The sequence below is a fragment of the Phascolarctos cinereus genome, unplaced genomic scaffold (assembly GCF_003287225.1).
Source record: "Phascolarctos cinereus isolate Bilbo 61053 unplaced genomic scaffold, phaCin_HiC Scaffold_3;HRSCAF=262, whole genome shotgun sequence".
In the NCBI taxonomy this organism is placed as follows: domain Eukaryota; kingdom Metazoa; phylum Chordata; class Mammalia; order Diprotodontia; family Phascolarctidae; genus Phascolarctos; species Phascolarctos cinereus.
This window is the reverse complement of record NW_027555736.1, coordinates 219,451,484-219,474,517: the sequence shown is the minus strand read 5'-3', so window position 1 is coordinate 219,474,517 and position 23,034 is coordinate 219,451,484. Positions and strand designations below refer to the sequence as shown.

Genomic DNA, 23,034 nt, shown 5'->3' with positions numbered 1-23,034 from the left:
CTTTCCTTTTTCTTGTTTCCTTCCTTCCTTCCTTCTTTCTTGCCTTCCTTAAATTTCTTATTATACTGTCTTCCATGATTCATCTCCCCAAAACTTTAGCTGACATTGATTTCATAACTCTGACTTACTTGGATTTATCTGTGCCACACACATTACCATGCGCTGACACAAAGCACAAAGTGTCTGTGGATAAAGGTGTTTCAATTTGAGCACCATCTAATTTCCTTCTAGGGTACTATCTATGGTTCCTACCTGAGACTTTCTGTATTTTACTTTAGAAAAAAAAGTAGTGGTGTCTTGCTTCTTAATTTAAACAAAACCAAACCAGATCCTCACCTTAGGATTTGTGTTTGGCTTTTGTTTTGGATTGGTCACAGCCCTGCTTGTGGGATGGTTTCTTGGCAGATAGCCTAAGCCCATATGGCCTTGGCAAAACTTATGTCATGTAGGATGGGGCCCTTGAGAAATAGGTCAGAAATATTGCCAAGCAATCAGAAACTATAGATGTAGTTCACCTAATGTGTGGAATTTCCCAACTAGGGGTTTTGCCTTTGCACCTGCATTAGTCACAGTAACATTTTCTTAAATTGCAGGTTAGAGTGGAACATCTATCTATCTATCTATCTATCTATCTATCTATCTATCTATCTATCTATCTATCTATCTATCTATCTATCTATCTATCTATTCATTCATTTATTTATTTATTTATTTATTTATTTATTTATTCATTCATTTATTTAATTATTGGGACTCTAAAAGGAAGGGAGGGGGTTTGAACAGGAGGGCTCATGTAAACTTACCGGTGAGCTATTCAAATCTTCCAGGACTTAGGGTTATTTCTAATAATTACTTTTTAGACCTCAATCTAGGGGTTATTAACCTGGGGTCCGTAAACTTGAAAAAATACATTTGAATTACTATTTCAATGAAATTGGTTTCCTTTAAAATCATATAGGTTTTAGGTATTTAAAAATGTTATTCTGAGAAGGGCTCTATAGGCTTCAACCAGACTGCCAAAGGGGTCCAAGACACAAGAAAGGTTAGGAACCTCTGTCTTAGTCATCCCTAAACAATCAAGTGATCAAATGTGCCCCCTGAGGATCTTGGAAAAGAATGTATAGGAGGCATAAAGACAGCCATGTTTCATCCTTAGCAAGATCCGTAGCTGGAGAATGTCTGTATGTCTGATACAGTTAAATCGATAACATATAAGTGTGTTGTTATATCTTTGCGAAGGGGAATAGAGCATCTTGCTTCAGTATGGATCTCATTGTGACTAATTTTACCATCCAGCTCATTTTTGCAGAGCTGTATCCTGTGTTTTCCCATTACCAGGAGCAATGAATTATCACATCAGACCTTTATCATACCAAACCAATGATCAAATGCTCTTACAGTCATTGGATGTTAGATCTTGAGCTCTAAGAGGGCATGTGGAAGCCATCTAATCCAACTTCCTCATTTTACAGATAAGGAAACTGAGGTCCACAGATGAAATGACTTATCCAAGGTCACACAGGGAGTAAGGGAGGATTTGAACCCAGGTGTTTTGACTCAATGATTTCTTAAATTTCAAGGCAGGGTAGAATGCTTATACAAATATTTATAGGAACTCTAATGGAGGGGTTATTGATTCATTTAATTGTTGTATAACCTTTTCAGTGCTACAGAGGCAGTGGAGATAATATTTCACCTACTCTAGAAGGGAGGCACAGTAGATTAGCAGGGAAGAATATTTTTATTAGAAGCCGATCTAATTATTTGTATCTGTATTACCTACAGTGTCATCAGGCTGAGGCCAAATAAGTCACGGCTTCTTTGGGAGATCACTGATTCCACAGATACATTAAATTTTGACCAGAGGAGCTAGCATCAGCCCACACACATTCAATGGCCTAATGAGATGTGTGGGCCCATGCTCAAACTCCTCAATTTTTGCTTTGGTCTAGCTCTAGATGCTAAAGAAACAGTAATATTGTTTAGTTATTTCATGCATGTAATTCTTATTTTGCAGGGACAAAAATACTTGTCTCAACAGAGCAGCTACTGTCCACTCCATCAGTGCAGACTGCAGCCCCTTTATGGCTTCCCATACTGTGTGATTCTTATTAGCATTCTATTAATCCTCTGCAGAAGATCTACCTAAATAAAGAAAGCTGGACACCCTCCACTGGTTCATTTGAGATCTTGAAAATAGTGATGTAGTATTTGGGCTCTCAACCTATTGTCTTTAATTCTCACTTTGACTACAACTCCTGTTTTTTTAATCATGTGTAATAGCTAGCATTTATATAGTGCTTTACAAATATTTCAGTTCATCTTCACAACACCACAAAGTTGGACAACACAAGAACACAAAGAGGATCAAGTGAGATAATATTTGTAGTTTGTTGGTTAATTGTTGTCCTTCCTTTTTTTTTTTTTTTGGTTGGGCATTTGGGGTTAAGTGACTTGCCCAGAGTCACACAGCTAGTGAATGTTATGTGTCTGATGCCAGATTTGAACTCAGGTCCTCCTGAATCCAGGGCCGGTTCTCTATCCACTGCACCACCTTGCTGCCCACTGTTGTCTTTCCTTCTTAAAGAGGATGAAAATGACATCACTACGTGAGAGTCAAATTACAGTGTATCTGACCACAGTTGATCATAGACCAATACGAGCTTGGAATGCTCTGCCACAGATTGGGCACAAATAGTCCATGCAAACATTTGGGGTGGATTCTCTAAATTTGTGTATCTCACATTTCTTTTGAGCTAACTTCAATTCTGCTTTGCTCATACAGCACAGTACTTTCTTTGATGAGGGCACGCCACGCTAGGCGGTTCGTTGCCAGTGTCTCTCATGTCACACAATCAATTCCAAATATTTGTAAAGTGATTAGCAAAGTGCCTGGAATATAGTAGGTACTGGACAAATGCTTATTCACTTCCCCTTTTCCTTCCCTTCCCAATAACCTGGGTAGGCAGGTACTATTATAGGTACTGTTATTATCATCCCCATTTCACAGATGAAGAAACTGAGGCTAGAAAGATTCAAGGACTTGACCGGGATCATCCAGCTAATGTCTGAGACAGGATTTGAGTTCATCTTTTTCACTCCAGGACCAGCTTTCTAACCACAAACATATCCTTGATGATACCTTTTATGCCCATTTTCTTATATTCGAGTCATAGTTGGCAAAAACAATAATAATTATGACAGCTTATCTTTATATATAGGATCCCACCCATGTGTTCATTTCTTACCAAGATGTACTCTGGATTTGTCTGCCATGACCTAGAAACCTTTCTATCCTGGAAGGTCACTCCATCCCTAGCATTCACACCTCCCTCCCTTCATTTATCTATTATTCAGTAAACTTCTCTACTAGGCAATAAATTCCAGTGGCTCCCTATATTGCCTCCAGATTCAAACACAAATGCTGTTTGTCATTTAAAGCCCTTCATAGCCTAGCTTCCTAATCTTCTTCCACCTTGCTACTCACCACATATTCTTTAACCCAGTGACACTGGCCTCCTGGCTGTTCAAGGAACAAGACATTCCATCTCTTAGCTCCAGACATTTTCTCTGGCACTCTCGCTATGTAAGCTCCTTCAGGGCAATGACTATCTTTTTTGCATGTATTTGTATTCCCTTTCCTACCACAATATCTTGTACAAATAAATGTAAAATAAGATAAAAAATATAAGAGCCTAATTAATAAAAGTTAACTGACATTGCTTTATGTAGTTTGTAAAGCTATTTCCTCACAAAACTCTGAAAGTAGTTTATCTCCATTTTATAGATCAGGAAATTAAGGCTCAGATGTTAATTAACTTACTTAGAATCATGCTAGTAAGTAGGGAAGTCAGGATTTGAACCCAGACCTTCTGTTTCAGCCCAACACTTTTCATTTTACCATGTCATGAACAAGATTATAAACTTTTTGAGAGGCTTGTAATACTATTGCAGTAACCTCAAAGAGCTGAGTACATAATAGGCACTAAGTAAATAACTAATTGCGTTGCCTGAATTTTACATCTAACTGCAAATAGTTACCTAAGCAAACCATTAGGTTGAAAAAATTGTCGACATGGCACAATTTAATTTTACCACTCACTGAATGAATGTAAAAGCATTTATTAAGCACTTACTATGCTAATATGTACCAGGAATCACTGATGGACAATGGCTAGTCAATGACACATTGCTGAGCGTTAGCTCTGACACACATGCAATATTACCCTGAATTATGCATGCTCCAGATCAAAATCCAACAATAAAGCAGTTTTAAACTTTTTATTAACAGTTCATTTCTACAAAGTTGGCCAGTGTGTAGACTTTATTATATATGCACATATAAAAAAATTAAACTGGTTATTACATAAAATCAATCACAATAGTGCAAGAAGTTACATTAAGTGAGAATGAATGATGAACAGTGTAAGAGCAGCTGAACTGACCTTGGCTGCAGCCACCCTGACAGTTTAGAATTCATTACAGACAAGATAAGATCAGGAAGATTCAGAGTTTGAGGGGGACTTCGACATCATCCAGCCCAATGCCCTTATTTTGCAGTCAAGGAAACTGAGGGGTCAGGGATGAAGTGACTTGCTCGAAGTCACTCCGGGGAGTAAGTAGAAGAGCTGGGATTCCTGCCTAGATCTTCTGATCACAAAGCCTTTCCGGTGCACCATGATGTATGCAAGAGGTAGACAGCTAAGTCATCTGGAGGTGCCAAAGCAACCTTCCAGGATCTGTCAGCCATCGAAAATAAAGATTACATACCTACTTGGCTTCAATTTTGGTTGTATCAGTGCTCTTAGAAACCTGTTTCACTTTGGAACTCTTGGACTCCTTGGCCTACATGGCTGTCAAAGGTGCTTGTCTCTAGTTATCATCTCCAGAGCCCTTCCCTTAAGACACTATATGGTATATGTACAGCTGGCCTTAATGCACTCTGAGGTGAGGCTGTGGTGCTTAAGGCTTCATGAGATCACAGTGTGGCTAGAATGGGTGCCCAAGATTACACCAAAGGCATAAAGTAAGTAGGGACAGAAGCAGAGACTGGAATTCTTTACTGGATTTGAATACTAAACTAAAATTAACTCAAAGCATGCCTAAACACATCACAAATGAAAAGGGAAATGGTACTTTATAGACTTTGGCTGGTCACTGGTGAGATGTTTGTAGTTTAAAAAAAATTTCTAAGAGATCAGTTGGGAGAAGGATTTTCATAGATTCGTCAATATAGAGCTGGAAGGGAACTCAGAGTCCATTTGGTTGAGCACTCTCATTTTATAGAGGCCTAGGGACTTGAGGCAGTCTAGAACCTAGATTCTCTTATTTAAGCTTCTAAGACTTGTATAACAGACAATACTTTTGCAACAATCATAGAATGTTAATATCTACACATCTTATTTTTTATAACCTTCTTGATACTACAGGGGCAGAAGATATGCTATTCTTTTATCTGGATAAAAAGATAGGCAAAGTAGGTAGGCAGAGCAGAACATCTCTTGGTTTTTCTCTTTGTACAAAGTACCCAGTATATTTATCTTTCTTCTTCCCCATCCTAAAAACTACATATAGGAATATATAAATAATTTGGGGCTAGGCAATATTAGCCTGATAAGGCTTTTCAGGGCCTGATGAAGGCCTTCCCTGATTCAGTCAAATTAAAGGATGTTCTGGCTGCTTCTAATTCTCATGATTCCAGTATTTTGCTCAGCCTCTTGGAGGGTAGATCCCCTATAGGCACAGTGTTACTCTGCTACCCTTAGCAGTTCATGAGGTGTTAACTTTCCAATTAATTCTCCCCACTCCACTTGGACCCCCTGATTTCTCCTTACCTTTTTTTGTATTAAAAAATCTTATGGAGAACAATAAACTGCAGAATTTCCTATGTTTCTCCCCTAGGCAAATAGTAGCAGTTAGGGATGAAGAAATGTTGATCAAAGATTTAAGAGAAAGACAATTAATTTCTACCTGCATGATAGTTTTAAAATCCCTTGGTTCATAAGAACAGAAGAAATAACATATAGGTTCAGATCCATGATCCATCTATTGTCATGGACATCAACTGACATCTAGGGACATTTTATGAAAAAATCATAAAAAATTATAGCCGGCAGGAACCCTAGCGGTCATCTAATTTGGACTACTTATTTTACAGATGAAGATACTGAGGCCTAGAGAGCTGAAGTGTTATATATGGTAATCGCTCATGTTAATCATGAGACTTTGGTCCTTAAAAATTAAGGATGCACCCTAACCATTCCCTTAGATTTATTGTGGATTATCATCTATGGATTTATCTAAACTTTTTTGACTGCTTTATTTTCAGCCTTTATGACCTCTCAAGGTAATGAAATCCTTATGTTTAATCTTGCTGTGTAAAGCAGTTTTTTTAAAAGAGCAGTTGTCATACAACAACTCATTCTCATAGTGTTTTATGGTTCAAGAAGTATCCCCCTCTGAGGGGATTACATCTCCATTATACAGAAAGAAACAGGTAAAGCTCAGAGGTTGTGACTTGATTAAGGTCACATAGCTTATAAAATTCAGAGCAAAGCCTCCAGACTCCAATATCCTGGGCTAAAACTATAGCTGTCATTGTTTGACTTTGGGCTCATAATCACCCTTATGGCCTCAGTTCCCTCATCTGTAAAGAACAAGTAGTAATGGGGAAGGGCTCGGACTAAAATCTCTAAGATGTCCCTTCCAAGTCTAATATTGCATGATGTATTCTAATATATATGGATATACATACATACATATACGTATATACATATAATATATATATATATACACATGCATATATATATATATATATATATATATATATATACATATATATATATGCCTACCATTCTAATATTCTTTGATTTCGTGACTATGTCTATGTCCCACTTGTCCTAATTTTGAGTCTATCCTCATGAAGCCTGCTATATTCCATTTGCCATTTTGGCTATGCTTTTCGGGAGTTCTCTAGTTCCATCATATCTTCCTGAGGTATTGACAACCAGTCTGCATGTTAAACACCAGGTATAACTATACCATGGTTTAAACAAAGTTAAGAAGATATTTTACTGACATGGTAGTAGCACAGTGGACTGATATATTTAAGGAACAAATTTACCATCTTAATTTAGAGACAAGTGAATTTAGAAGAATAAAGCAGAGGTCTCCTCACATGATTCAAATAGAATTTTCCTGGTTTGGGGCTTTGAAGACTAAGTTTGGACCTAGAAATCCAGAGGAATCTGGAGAGACATTTATTCCTTCAAATTTTAAAACAAAAAGGATAGGTCTCAGAGTTGAAGGTGCTCTAAATAGTATAAAAACTTTATTCACCATGCTTCATCTACTGTCTTTGATAAATAGGCCAATTTCTAGTTTCAACATCTGATGGCCTTATACAGCCTTTTTACTTTCAATTATTTGTTTAAAATACATACACCTCATGAAATCCGTCATTACTCCCATTTTCCACGTAAAGCTTCCAGTGAGACAAAACATTCCTTCTCTTTTAATAAATAATGTCTGAGAAAGGTATATAACTTTCCATAAAAAGATACTTTTCTTTCCAGTAAAAAACAAACAAAAAATCCCAACCTGACCAGAGTAGGAATTACAAGATGTCAAAGCTACAGAGAATTGGCACTTCAGAGAACTGGCACCAACAGACGTGGGAACCAAACCTGCTTGGGAGATTGAATCAGATAGCCTTGGCCAAAGACATTTATGTAGCTGCCAAGATTGGCTAGCGATTTTCCACGTGTGTGTGTGTGTGTGTGTGTAGGTAGACATATGTAGGGGGGTAGGAGGGAAGGAGATCTCATTTTTAAATGCTTCTCTGTCTTTGGAAAATATGGACCATTCAAATGTTCTATCCTGCAGGTTGCATAGAAATCAATTATAATACAACACTTAGAGCAGCTTTAGTCTGTCTCCTTTCATAATCAATAGGACTTCTGAAAGCTGCCTAAAAGATGGTATTTATAAAGGAGTGAAAAAACAATTGTTTCAGGGTTTTGTTTGTTCTTTTAAAAGGTTTCAATTCATCCTACTCCTCTCTCCACTAAAATGATCTCTCTCTCTCTCTCTCTCCCCATTTACACACACACACACACACACACTCAAATCAGGTAAGATTCTACTACATTATCTTATTAAGGTAGAAACCTAAGATAAGAAAGTTATATTTAACATCCTGGGCTGGTACTGAAGAACATCAGATAAGTAAAGTCTGATGCACCAAGGCCAATAATTGTTCTCACTAGATCATCCCTCCTTTTCAGCTCATCTCTCAAATAAACATTGTGATGTCTGGGTTCTCCTAAATGCAGGAGGGCTCAAACTGAGTCCATGACCTTGAACTGAGAAGGTATCTACATTTTATTATCTTTTGAATATAGTCACAAACAGAGAAGAGTTTATTGTATAAGATAAGTGCTATTACCATTAGGTGAAAATTACCGCTGGGGTATGGAAAGGGGTGGGAGGAGACTGATTGAATTCCTTTGGGAAATACAAGGCATTTCTTGCTTTAGTATGAGCTTTCACTGAGGCACAGATGAGGCTTAATGAAGCTTCCATTTCCTTCTAGAAAGGACTAAAGGACAATTAGAAATAGTCAGGCAGAGACTTTTGCCTCCATGCTAACTGTACTTTTAGAAGTGAGAAGGGGGCAGCTAGGTGGTACAGTGGATAGAGCACCGGCCCTGAAGTCAGGAGGACCTGAGTTCAAATCAAATAGCTAGTAACACTTACTAGCTATGTGACTCTAGGCAAGTCACTTAACCCCAATTGCCTCACAAAAAAAAAGAGAAAAAAAAAGAAGTGAGAAGAAAATATTTTGAGTATTTAAAATCCTTAATAGAGGCAAACTCTCTATTGTCCCCCTGCCCTTATCTCCTCTATGTCTCCCCCCAAAAGAAGTGATAAGATAATGATTACAGATTTACTTCCTAAAGTCCCATTATACACTGAATTCATTTAGTACAATTGTCTGGGAAAATAAAGTTACACTTCTGCCTCCCCCCAAAAAACTGTATAAGAATAGAAATGATTTCACGTTTGAAAGGTGAAAATGTCTTTATTTACATTTCATATGTGTTATGAGTCCTGGCAGTTGTGTAAAAAGAGAGAAAAAAAGAAAGTACTGAAGTGACCAGAAATAACAAAAAAATAGACTGGCCAGGTAACAGCCCTTAACCAAACAGTAAAATGCAAAAATGTTGATAAAATATAACAAATGGTCACTATGAGTAAGAGTTTAGGGAGGAGGGAGTTAATGGTTCAAAAAATACCTGTCCTAGATGTGCTTTTTTGTTAGGTCCTCCCGAGTTCATTTCTTAGCCTTTTACTTGGGTTACCGAGTAAGGTACTAGACCTAAAACAAGGGCACTAAAAAAGCTAATGGCCTGTGGAATAGCCTGAGCTGTTTTTTCTGATGAAAAAGTCTCACTCCATAATCTGGTGACACAGGGAGGGCTCTTTGTAGTCATGTATAAATCCTCCTCCAAAACAGTCAGTAAATTTTCACATCAGAAATGAAGGGTAATTTGTGAAGGCTGTGTTCCTTAGGCCAGTCATATACAATGCACTAAGTCAAGAAGCCCCTAAATGGGGCTTAGGGTCACAGTATCCTAATGACTGCCGGATGAGTACAAAATTAACATAAAGGTGTTTTTTTTTTCCCTGAACAAATGGCAGCAGGAAGATTTTAGGAACTTTCTGTTCTCTTTCCTGGGGTCAAATAGAAAAAACTCAACATCTCTTCCGGGTGACAGCTCTTCAGATGCTTGCAGTCAGGTATCATTTCTTTTTCCAGGTTCAACATTCCCGGTTGCTTCAACTGATCGATAGATGACAATAGTTCCCATACCCTGCACTGTTCTGATTGCCCCCTTGTGGACATAATTGAATTTATAACTTAACCGGATAGTACTGGGATGATCTAACTGGAGAGTGGGTTTATCCCTGCCTTTTCTGGACAGTATATCGTCTATTAATGTAGTCTAAGATTGTATTAGCTTTTTAAAGCACTATGACACACTGTTGGCTCATACTGAACTTACAATAAACTAAATCCACATAATTTTTTTTTCCTCCAACAATTTTTTTTCCTTATTGTTATTAGGCTAGCTATACTTTTTCTCTTCTTGGGTGATTTCCTTCTGGAAAGCAGGGGGTTTTATATTTATTTAGTTAATTTCACCTCATTTTTGAAGCCCATCAACTTTTGAAAAGTCTGGTTTGATTTGTTCAGTGTTCTACCTGTCCCTAACAGTTTTGTGCCATCTGCGCACTTGCTAAAAGGTAGTGTGTGTTTTTCATTAGAAGGATGTTGCAGATGAGCAGGCCAAGAAGGAGCAACCCACCTCAGCCTAGAGGAAGGGAAATCCAGTTATGCTTTTTCCAGGCAAAATTATGTGGCTAAGGGTAAGGGAAGTGCAAAGAAAATTTAGTGTGCCAAATGCAATGTCCTCAGAACCAGGATTCTACATTCAAAAACAAAAACATTCCTTCCCTCTACAAGACTGAGGTCTGTGCTACTATTAGACTTGTAAAAAAGAACAAATAACAACCTCATCATGTTACTGATACTTTGGGCAAGCCCATGTAAAGCAAAAATTTAAAAATATGCTCTAAGATTATTTTTAAAAAATTATTTTCAAGTGAAATGTAGGCATTAAGGAGTACCTGTGTATCTACTCTGAAGTATAAATAAAGGTTTTTGTCATTTTTTTTAAGGTTCTCCTAAATACAAACAGTATTTACTTCACATACAGAATGAAAGTGTTCCTCTCATGACTTGAATATAAACTGGTGGCTAATGCCCTGGGCTGAAAAAGACTTTATTCAAATAAACTTTCTTTCCTTTCAAATGATTCCCTGGCATAGGACTGCTGATCTAATCTTTAAAGAGGTACTCTCTCTTGGCCTTGTCTCTAATTCCTACCATGACCTAGTGTGAATAACCTTGTAAAGGAAAGTTTATGGAACTGAAATCTTAGAAGGACAAAGAAAGTGTTTCTAAAGTGAAGACTAGAAAACGGTTTTGAAATCTCGTGTTGCTCAGCGTTCAGATTTAAAGTGTGAAGAGGAGCATCAAAAAGGCCCAGACAGAAAGGAAGCCATACTGGTTTTACATCTCTTCTGAATTTAAGGGATGGAGAAATTAACACTTGGTGAATGTATCCCTCAGGAACTGTGTCCCCACCCAATTCCCCAACACACACACACACATATCTTTTTTTTTTTAAGGAAACTCACACAAGTGATGGAAGAATATGTATCATGGGGAAATATTCCAACTCTGAGATGGAAGGAGTTATGTCTAAAGCAGTCTACATACCACACATCACTTCTGAAAGGCAAGCAGAGAAAAGTCAGAGAGACAGGCAGGCTTAACTGGACAGTAAGCCCCCAAAGTCAATTGAACTACATGTTCAACGCATAATCTAAAGCCAACCAGCCTTGCCAAACCAACCACCATTCAGTTTCCTGTCTAAGTCCAGGAGGTTGTGAGCAGGAAATTCCAAGACACTGCCACATTGACGAGTGGTTGTGGTAAAGTACTGAATTGTACTTCTATTAGGCAGGATGAGAAACCATCATTGCTTCGGTGCAATATGTCTTGTTCACTGCACCCCACACTCCTTGGGATTTTCAATTTCACCTCCCTCAAAGTCCGATTTCAAATTCTGTTTCTGTTCAATTTCCACCTGCCAAGAAAAAAAGTAAATTAAATAGGAAAGAATATAATAAAAACAAAGAAAAAACCCTCTTTAAACTCTAATTGAGGTGGTAATAGTATAATGGAAAGGGTGTTGGATTTGGACCTTGGTTCAAATCCTGCTTGTCATAACCTATATGACTTTGGGCCTCAATTTTCTCATCTGTAAAATGAGGGAGTTTTAGACTAGGCTAAATTCCCTTTAACCCTGTTATGGTGTCTTGTCCTTTCTACCTTCACAATATCTCTCTTCTATGTCCTCCTCTGTCTACCCACATAGCCACCTCTCTCTTGCAGGCCCTTCCCAATTTGGCATTTTAAAAAAATCTTTCTGTCTTCTGCTTTATTCCCTTTTACACATTCAGTGATCCCACCATATGGGCCTTCTTGCTGTTCCTAAATTTCTGGTGAAATGTGGGCAAAGGAATACTTATGTATCTATTCTGAAGCATCAAAAAGGTTTGGTTTTTTTTATTCTCAAGGTCCCCTAGGTTGATACAAGCAGTATTTCACACACATAGAATGAAATTGATACTCTTTCAACTCTGAGCTTTTTCACTGGCTGTCCCTCATTCCTGGAATGCTTTCCTTCCTCACCTCTGGCTCCTGGCTTCCCAGAAGACTTAGGCTCAAATATCATCTTCAAGAGGCTTTTCCTACTCTCTCTTCCTTCTGTCTCTCCCTTCCACTGTTAGTGTGTTCCCTCTGAGATTACCTCACATTTATATTGCATGTATCTTCTATGTACATAGTTTATGTATTGTATGAGTTTCTTTAGGCCAGGGACCACTTACCTCCACCCCACCCCGGTCTTCTTTATATCTCCACCTGGCAAATAGTAAATGCTTAACAAATGCTTGTTAACTGACTTACTGATTGACTAAATCTGTGATTATATGATTTGCTGTTGTCCCCAGTATCTTCTCCAATGAGTAAGGCTAGATATAGATTAAATCCAATGATGAGAACACTAGGCAGGCAGTTTATTGAGAGTGGGGGTATTGCTATACCCCAGCTCCTTTCCCAGGTCATCATAGAGACCACCAGGCCCCTACTATTGTTCTTTGTGTATACTCTCATCCAGTCAATAAATCTAAATGGGAGTGGAGGGGGGAAGAAGGGAAACCACAGAATTACAGATCTGAGATTTGAGAGGGAGCTTAGAAGGTAATCTAGTTGAAAATTTCCTTCCCTATTTCAGAAGATGAGGGAACTGAAGCCCAGAGAAGTTAAATGAATTATTCAAAGCCACGTGGGCAGAAAATGGCAGACCTAGGATTTGAACCCAGATTCTTTTATCCCAAATTCATTCATCTTTTTACTATCACATTGCTTCCTGTAGTTGTCAATGTTAAAACATCTCTATAGCTCTAACCTGCTTATCTCTGCCTCAACCAGGATTACAGTTCATTGAAAACCATCATAGTTCCTTATTGTGAGCTCAGGGCTTCAATACCCAGGCAGAAGCATAATGGGGGGGTGGGCAAAGGGCAAATAGTTCTTTCTCTATTTTCTCCATAACAACAACTCACACGCACATCAGTTTTTGGCTATTACAAAGCAAAATATTCCGGCTAACCTGTATCTTTACAGGAATCCCTTCTAGAACACACCCAAAGTGGTTAACTAACCTCATATGAAGACCTCCATTTATGGGGGGTTAACATTCATTCTCTCATTTGTTCCTCACAATAATCTTGTGAAATAAGAGGTGTAAATATTATCATCCTCATTTTTTACAAATGAGAAAATGGAGGCCCAAAGAGGTTAGGTCATTTGCCCAAGGTCACACAACTAGTAAGTGGCTTAACTAATAAGTTGGGACTTAAAGCTATGATAAGTAGGCTTTTTTATTCCAAATCCAATCTTCTTTCCCCTGAACCATGAAGGAGCATATTTATTTCTTTGTCTTTGATTATTGGTGTTACAACTCTTCTCTAGAAACCTCTTGAAATCTAGACCCTTTGTCTTGATCTCCATAACCTTGTTATGAGATAAACATGGAAAGAAGGAGGAGCTAGGGGATGATGCAGTGGTTAGAGTACTGAGCCTGGAGTCAGGAACACCTGAGTTCAAATTCAGTCTCATACACTAGCTGTGTGACCCTGAGCAAGTCACTTAACCTATGTTTGCCTCAGTGTCCTCAAAATGGGGATAATACTAGCACCTACCTCCCAGGGTTGTTGTGAGGATCAAATGATATAATACTTGTAAAGCACTTAGCACACTGCCTGGCACATAGTAGGTGCTATGAAAATGTTAGTTACCATTATTATTATTTCCAACTTGGTTGACCTCTTAGACCCCAGACCTTTAGCTTCCTATCTACCACTGTCACCCAACAACTCCATGGGTCCTTTTCTAACTTCCTGACCCTAAGATCTTCAATTTCCCCCCCCCCCAAGCTACAGTTATTGATCCTTATTCCTAGATCTTGGCAATAATTACCTCCAACTGATCATACTCAAGCATGATAGCCTATTGAAGACAACCATTACTAACATTTTTCTCACATAGCGTTAGTCATTCTAGTGTTTTACAAAGCACACGAAAGGTTGCAGAGTACAGAAATGGGAGCACTGGCTTTAGTATCAGAAGACCTAGATTTGAGCCCTGTTTCTGACTATTACTAACTAGGTGACCTTGGGCAAGATGGTTAATCTCTTTGAGCCTGTTTCCTCATCTGTAAATTAGGTACAATAATACTTCCTCAAGCCCACTTGATTCTTATAATATTGTTGTGATGCTCAAATGAGATAATGTATGAGAAGGTGCTTTGTAAAATGCTAAGTGTTATAAAAATGAAAGGTTTTTATTATTACAAATCTAGTGCAGGGGATAAAAAACACAACCTTAAGAACATATTTTAACCTCAAAGCCATTAGTACAATTAGTAAGCCTTGATCAAAAGCTAAAATACTATAAAAAGGGAATCAAAATAAAACTCCAGCTCCACCAAATCCATGCTTTTCAGATCAAGACTGGGTAGGGGGGGCCTTAAAGAAATCATTATGGTCCCTTTTGCTATTTCTTAGACAGTTTCTATCTCTTTATCTAGCTAATAAGGGGCAAGCTCTCTCAACATCAATATATCACCTAGCCTCCATATTTTTTTAGAGGTTTATTTGTAAAGGAGAGACTTTTCCAAAATATTTGCTTGAAAATTAACCACTATCTGACGATGTAGCTTAATTTTTCCCCTTTAAAAAAAGTGGTGATGGTGGGGTGGCAGGGGAAGGAACTTAAATTTCCATAATGAAATTTTTCTCCTACAAAAGCTATTAGGTTATTCCTCTTTTCCAGGGCACAGAAGAGAATGAAGATTTTTTTTCAGAGTTGAGAAAACCCCAGGGTTGTTGATTCTGTTACTACTATGTAACTTCGAGGAAGTCACATAACCTCTCTGAGTCTCAGCTTCCTCTTCTGTAAAATGAAGGTGCTGGCTTGGATGATCGCTAAGGTTCTTTCTAATTTCAAAATTCTGTAATTCTAAGAAGTTCTGATCTAATTAGATCATAAACTCATTAAGGTCAGGGGCTGTAGAAGAGTTTGTGGCCACATGAAACTGAATGTTTGGGGGGTGGGCAAATCTGAACTTCAGTATGAGAAAAGCATACTTTTAAAGCTATCAAACTGCCTTCTTTCAAGAAAAAGAAAGGGAGAATCTAATCTCAAAAACAGGCATAAAATTCACTTTCACAGGACCTTTCTGATTATAGGCCAACTGACTATCACGAGCCTCTTTTTCCCTCGTGAAGTTACCTTTAAAAGAATCCCACCCCCGTAAGGTCAATTGTTCTGGTGGTCTTATAAAGATCCTTGCTTTACAAAGAGCCTCAATCTAAAGCCTATTTAAAATGAAAATATTAAGGCCTGACTGAAAAATTAAACATTTTGGGTCCATTTGGTAATATTTTATTCTTTAACTCAAGCCCTTTCTTTGCCTTTTAAAAAAATCAAACAACTTCTGACTTGTAAGGTATATATGGTGACTTTGCCTACATTTTCTATAAAATCCTGAAGCTTTGTACTTATATGGTAAAAGTGATGAGGAAATCATATTGTGAAAGAGACAAAGATGTAGTGAAAACTTTTTTTAAGTCAAGCAGTATAAGGTTTATAATACTAGGATGTCATCATAAGGTTGTTCTTTATAGCAAGCTTCAAGGATATGTGACTTCATTGGGGTGGATATACCTCTTAGTATTAGATAATCATGCTTTTCTGAAGCTGAAAATACTCATCACCTTTGACCAGCCTTCTGGTGATGAGTCTCTGAACACCATGTGGCTGGTCCCTAGATGACACATTCACATTTGCCAATTGTTTGACCTGTTCTTGAAGCCTTTCTGGCTTGGTAGGATACACCAGACTTCACACTCTGCCAGCAGAGCCTTGGAGAACTCAAAGACACCTCAATTTCAAGACTGGCACTAGAGTAGGTCTTGAGTATAGTGGAATTTTAATCAACATCCTTGGTATTTCATGATACTCAGGTTTCAGGACAATAAAATAAAATACAAACGGATCAACTGATATATGGAGAGACTTTTGTGAGTTCTAGGGCTGAAAAAAAGAGTCCCACAAGAGGGAGCCCTTGTTCTTTCTGGTGGCTTGGGAATTTGGCATCACAAACATGAGATAATATGAAAGCGCTTTGGCAAAAAAGTACCTCCGAAGGTAGGGAAGAGTTACAGTTACTGTGCCTTGTACTCCTTAAATTAACACTTCTTCCCTTTTGGAAATCACTCTCTTACTATCTTATAGCCAATCTGTCAGTAAAGAACTCACCTAGCCAGGCAGATTTGTATGTATGTCAGAAGGCTACAAATAAGGTTATTCTCCCTCTTCATGGCTTTGCTGCTATACAAGAAATTTCTTTAACTATTCACTTTTGTTTTTGTTAGTGGTGGCAAGTCAAAGGGGGCAGACTGAACATTTCCTACCTTTACTCTCAGATTCATACAAACCATCCCTGCAGCAACAATTTTTGATTTGGGTTCCCCTTCCCTGCTGCACAAATTACATCAGAAACCTCAGATATTCCCTCCACCATACTTCTATTCTCTCTTCTTTGGTAATGGTGGGAAGTCAAAAGTAAACATGAATGGGTGAGATAACTGAAAAAGAATTTGTAGAGAAACTAGTATGTGGTAGGTAGGTACTGTGGATACAAAATATAGAGAAGTTTTTAATCCCCCTCTGCCTTTTTTTAACCCAATATGTCATTTTCAGTTATTTTTTTTTCTATTCTGTTCCATGTTACCCTACCTTTCAGCATGAAAGCAGATTTCTCCATCTGTCATTCGTAGCAAGGAAGAAGATGAAGAGATACAGGCTGGGGAAAACACTCCTGCAATTTCAACATTGCTGCTTTCATTGGTTTGGGTAAGACCCACCAATGACACAGACAGGCAAAAGACTCTACTCCTTAATACTCACTAAGTGAGTTATTACAGCCAAACAAATTCACTACCCTGAAGCCAAATGTTGAGTGATAAGCCCTTGTGAACTTAGCATGACTAGCTAATCACTTAATCAATCAGAAGCATCTGAGTGCCTACTATGTGCCAGGTATTCTGTTAGGTGTTGGTGACTGGGACTGCCCTGTGACTGGACAGGTGCTGGTGAAAGGGACTGGCCTGAGACTGGCTTGTGACAGGGACTAAACTGGACCCATGACATCACTAATTTAGTGAAGTTCTGGGAGAGGAAACTCCTTCCACCAATGCAGGTCAGCACTTTCTTTGCAACCTGTAACCACAGAGTACCACTGAGAAGTTAAGTGACTTGTCTACAGGTATACCTGGTTTTGAGGCCCTGTGAATACACTGTGAAACAGCCCTGCCCTCAAAGAGTTTACATTCTAACCCTTCTATCAGGCCAGACAACATGCATATAAACAAATAAATATATACACACATAAAATATCTATGTATATCTATACACATACATATACTTGTAATATACTTGTATATAAGATATGCTTATATACAAAATAAATATGAGGTAATTTTTTTAGGGTGTGGGGTCGGCAATTGCAGATAGAGGAATTAGGAAAGGCTTCACACAGAAAGTCATACTTGAGCCGAGTTTCTGAAGGAAAGAAGAGATTCTAACAGGTGCAGGTAACAAGGGGAAAGTTTCAAGAATAGGAGATAACCATTGCAGAAGCATGGAGATGGGAGATTGTGTTTTGTAGAAGGAACAGAAGGAGGAGTTGGGTTAAATTGTAGAGAGCAGGGAGGAGAGTAATATATAATACAATTAGGAAGGTGGATTGTAAAAGGATTTAAAAGACAAATCAAGGAGTTTGTATTTGATTCTAAAGGCAAAGGAAGCCTCTGGAATTTATTAAGTAGGGGAATGAAATGATCAGATCAGTACTTGAAGAAATTTTGTAAGTTGTTTGGAGGCTAGATTAAATTGGAGAAAAATTTGAGACAGGGAGACCAATTAGGAAGCTCCTATCCAGGGGAGATGTCCTCAGAAGTCAGACCCACAGATTATTATTGGTTCCATACTCAAAACATTTTCAGCTTGATAAGACCTGTTTGTGCTTGATGGCCTTCAAGAACCTTAGGATATAGACTCTACCACTCCATGATGAGGCCTTGAAGTAGATAAGACTCTTGTGAAAGAAAGGGTGGTGGTGGTGAGGAAATAGACAAAAGCTTCTAGGAATGTTCATCAACCTCAAATTAATGCTACCTTGTAGCTGTAGTGTGCAGAATAGTTGACCCATTTCCTGACATCAGTCTTGTCTTCCACAGAGATGGATCTGACAGCGGCTTTGGAGGCAGAGGTGGTTGGCATGTGGAACTCAACATTTACGTGGCGGGCAAATCTGGAAGGCACTTCCCGGTCAGAGCCAAGTTCAAGGTGGCAGAAGAAGCAGTGAGGGTGGCCAGAAGCTAAAGAAAGGAAAATGGAGGTAAGAGATCCAATGTTGAATTAATAATAATAACTCAACTCAGCACTTTAAGTTTATGAAAACACTTCCTTTTTAACAACTCTGTAAGAAGAGAGTACAAGCATGATTCTCCTTTTACAGAGGAAACTGAACTCCCAGAAAGTAATGTGACTTGCCCAAGATCACACAGGCAACCAGTGGCAGTGTCAGGACTCCAACCCTGGTCTTCTGATTCCAAATCTATTATTTTTTCCAGGGAAGTTGTCTGTCTCCTTCATGAACAACTCTGAATAGCCAATTTAAAACTAGGAACATTTTGAGGATGACTGTAGGCTTTATAGCTGCACATAGTTTGAAAGAAGTCCTAGACACTAAATAGAGAGGTTGTCTCAGCTGCAAGTCATGCTCTGTGTACGTCCTACACCATTTGATGTAACTTATCTGATTACAGTAACTTGGTTTCCTAGTAATAAAGCCCTGGGCTGAAGAAAGAGGTCATTGCACATGCTTGTGTCATGATGGACAGTGGGACATAGCACACATACTCGGGAGTAAGAGCTGTCAGATTAGGAGAAAGGAATAAAAGGGGCCAGCAACTAACAGTGAGTTAATAAAGCATCAGTGGCAGCTCTCTGGAGTAGAATGGTGGGTTTCCTTCTGTGGATGACTCTGGAAGGAGTATGGGATGGGAGAAAGATCACTGGCTCTGTAGTGAGAGGACCTGGGTTTGAGTCCTAGACCCTTAGACCCTATGTACTTCCTGTGTGAGCTCAAGAAAATGACAGTCTTCTCTGAGCTTCAGTTTTCTCATCCATAAAATAAAAGAGGTTGGATTAGATAACCTCTGAGGTCCTTTCTGGTGATAAGTCTGTGATCATATGATCCTAAATTATATATTCACAGAGCATTCAAAGTTATTTCTACCTGCATATGGAGGCATCAGAATACAGTACAAAATAACGTTACTGGGTGTCAGACACCTGAGATCTAGTTCCGGCTCTATTGTGGCACCTTGGAGGGGAGTGATGGTGGTGGTAATGATGAATTACTTAGCCTCCCTGGGCTTCCATTCATTATCTGTAAGATGAAGCATCTGGACCAAGTGATCCCTAAAGCCTTACAGCTTTACCATCCTATAAGTCCAGTCTAGTTCTAATCTGTCTAGATGGCAAGCTCTTGAAGGCAGGAATTGTCTTAAGCCCTTGAACTCATGAGGCTTCCTCCAGAGCAGATGCTCAATATGTGTTTGCTAATGATGATAATGGCAGGAGGTACAGTTTTAAAATATTTTTGAGCTTAAATATCAGGGTGTGTACTTTACTGATGACACTTCTGTGTCTTGCTTGTAAAGTAAGATCCCTTTGAGTCAAGGGATTTGTTCTCCTGCTTGCTATACAAAAAGCCTTGGGAACACAGGGTTCTGCCTGGAGCAAATAACACTATCTCTCCCATATACACAGATTTCTCAAAATCCAAGCCAAAAGGAGGGGCAGAGTGAGTTTAGTTTCTTTGAGGTACTGTCTGATTTTCATTAAGACCTCCGAGGTTTCTTTCAGGTCCTGGGCATTTGAGCCAGAGCTCAATTTCATGGGTATAACCTCACATAGGTCTAAAAGGAAAACAAAAAAAATTTCCTAGAGAATTAAGCGTCTTTCATAACCCCCCAATATGAAAGCCACTCTACCCCTGACTCCAAATTTGATTATCTTACAAAATATACAGGATGCAGAGAGCACTGTGGAAGAACTGACTAAAGGTTGTAGGGCTCACACCATAATTACTACCTATAGATCAACATAATCATAAGACTTTTAAACTGGCTTCAACTCCAATACTTCAAAGATTTCATATATCTGGGTACTCCTCTCTGTAGAAGAGATCACAACCTCCCATACATTAGTAGATGGTTTTATGAATTACTGTGGCCAAAAAGAAAAAAAAAATCATCACCTAATAGTCAACAAACTGGGGACAGGCCTTCTTGAGCATGACTAGGCTGCTCTTCAATCTGTTTCTTGTCTTGGGTTGGATTTACCAGAGCTTGCACTTGAGTTGCTGGTGGCATCAGTTTCAAGAAACCAATGCTAGGTGGTAGGGACTGGGACTGGATGGGAGCTATGATTTTACTGATATAGGGGAATTTTTAGGTGAGGAAATTCCCTCCACCAATGAAAATCAGCACCTTCTTTATAATTCATAGAGTAACCTGGAGCCCTGGGAGGTTAGATGACTCACCCACAGTCATATGGCAAGTATATATCAAAGAAGAGACTTGAACCCAGGTGTACCTGGCTTGGAGGCCTGCTCACTTGTCACTATTCTCTGATGCTTCCCTAGGCACGAGGGAAACAATGATAAAAGAAAATGGTTCCTGCCCTCAAGGAGTTTACATACTGTTTGGTGCGACTACACCCACAAAGTGATGTAAAAAATAAATGAGGTAACTGGCGAGGGATGAACAATAACAGATGGAGGAATCAGGAAAGGATTCATGTAGGAAATGATACTTGAGCTGAGTTTTGAAGGAATTGAGAGTCTAAGAAGCGGAGTTAACAAAAGAAGCTCCGGAGCAGGATTTTTGCAAAGGACTCAAGTGGAAGAGACCTTGATCCAACTCACTTCGGCCCAGAGACAGTAGTAATTTGTCCAAGGTCACACAGTTTGAAAGAGACATAATAAAGGTTTAAATCAGGTCTTCTGACTGTCTATCCAATGCTCCTTTTTCTGTGTTGTGTTGTCTTTTATGTGCATGGCAAAACACTGGGGATGGGGATGGGGGAGGGAGACTGATACTAAAGGTGTAAGTGTGAGTTTTCTTCAATGACCTATCATGCTTGGGCATGGCTAGTTAAAGGTTATCACTGCCAGGATCTAGGAATAAGGATTCAGAACCTAGAGACCGGAAATGAGGTGAAGGTCTGAAAGCCAGGGACTCTGAGCTTGGCACAGAATCAGTACTGAGCAGTAGTAAGGAACAAGCTAAAGGTTTGGGATCCAAGAGGTCAACTATGCTGCTTCCAAAAGGCCTTTAACTTAAAATGAAAGACAACTGCTCGCTGCCCTCCCCAATCTGTCCACCCAGGGGTATGAGTTCATTTGTCTGGGAGACATAAATTTGGAACTGTCCATCCTCCCATTCCCAAAGCAAACGATTCTAGCTATCTCTATTGGTCTGAGCAGGGCTTTTTAATCTGAGAAATTGAGAACATACACACCCGCTCTCCAAGGAAAATATTATTTGGTGAAGTATTTGTTTTGCTCCATTTCACATATTTAAAATATCTCAAAAGTGTTTATAATGAGTAATATTTGGAGAAATTACTTGGAAAACTTTGATTCATCTGGGAGCCAAGATGGTAGAGTAAGAGGTGAGTTGCTCTTACCCTCCCTTATTAACCTCTGAAAGCCCAGAAAATATCACCCCAGGAAAAACCCTGGAACAGCTGACAGAAGAAAGATGGGGTGCAGCAGTCCAGTAGCCCAGGTAGCTTGAGAGATTAAGGGGAAAGGCCCCGCTTGCCCTGGGGAAAGGGAAGCAGTACAGAACGGGAGGTGTCCCAGCAAACTAGTGGAAAGCCCCACCTCATCATACTAGGAGATCCTGAAGCCCAGGTGGTGGAGCAGGCAAACACTAACACCTGGACCCCTGAGTGCCTCAGTGAGGGTGAGGGAACCAGTGGAAACCAGCTTCGAAAACTACCAGGTGGCTTGGCATTCTACAGCAGTCTCTCAGTGCCTCAGCAAAACTCTGTGAAATGCTCCAAGGGACTCCAGGTGGATAAACATCCTGTAACATCCATCTGAAAGGAGCTGAAGAAAGCAAAAGGAAAGGAAAAGCAGGCAACCTCCAGGGGCCAGACTATCCCTAGAGTTCCAGAGTTACTGATTCCAGCCCAACACCAGGTAAGCTGCTAGAACCCTACAGCCTCCAACTGCCAACACTGGAGGCCCCAGCACACAAAGCCAGTGACCAGGCCCAACACAATAAGCTTGGGTCAGTGCACTGTGCTCCCCAGCAAGAGAGCTCAATCTCTTTAAAGGCCAGGAAATAAGAACATCATGAGCAAAAGAAATGTATGGGGGGGAGGGCAGCTAGGTGGCGCAGATAGAGTACCAGCCCTGAAATCTGGCCTCAGACCAAACACTTGACACTTACTAGCTGTGTGACCCTGGGCAAGTCATTTAACCCCAATTGCCTAAAAAACAAACAAACAAACAAAACCCCAACAACAACAAAAATGTACGATAGATTCTTATTATGAGAAGAGTGAAGATCAAGGCAGAAATTCTGAAGAGGGCAATATTGTCAACAAACCCACATCTGGAACCTCAAAAGGGAATATGAACTGGGTCTGAAACCCAAAAAGCCCTCTTAGAAGAGCTCAAGAAGGAT

At 39.3% G+C, this 23,034-nt stretch overlaps 1 protein-coding gene across 2 annotated transcripts in view; it reads right to left on the bottom strand.

The window, feature by feature from the left end:
* Positions 1-4,267: 4,267 nt before the first annotated feature.
* Positions 4,268-23,034, bottom strand: part of LOC110200923 (stonin-2) — a 140,355-nt gene continuing 121,588 nt past the window's right edge. For both annotated transcript variants that reach the window (XM_020976326.2, XM_020976327.2), the window contains exons 5-6: positions 18,440-18,642; positions 4,268-11,717 (exon numbers count right to left, since the gene is read on the bottom strand). In XM_020976326.2, coding sequence (XP_020831985.1) covers positions 11,634-11,717; positions 18,440-18,642 — 287 coding nt within the window. In that variant the 3' untranslated portion in view covers positions 4,268-11,633. The remainder of the gene's footprint in view (positions 11,718-18,439; positions 18,643-23,034) is intronic.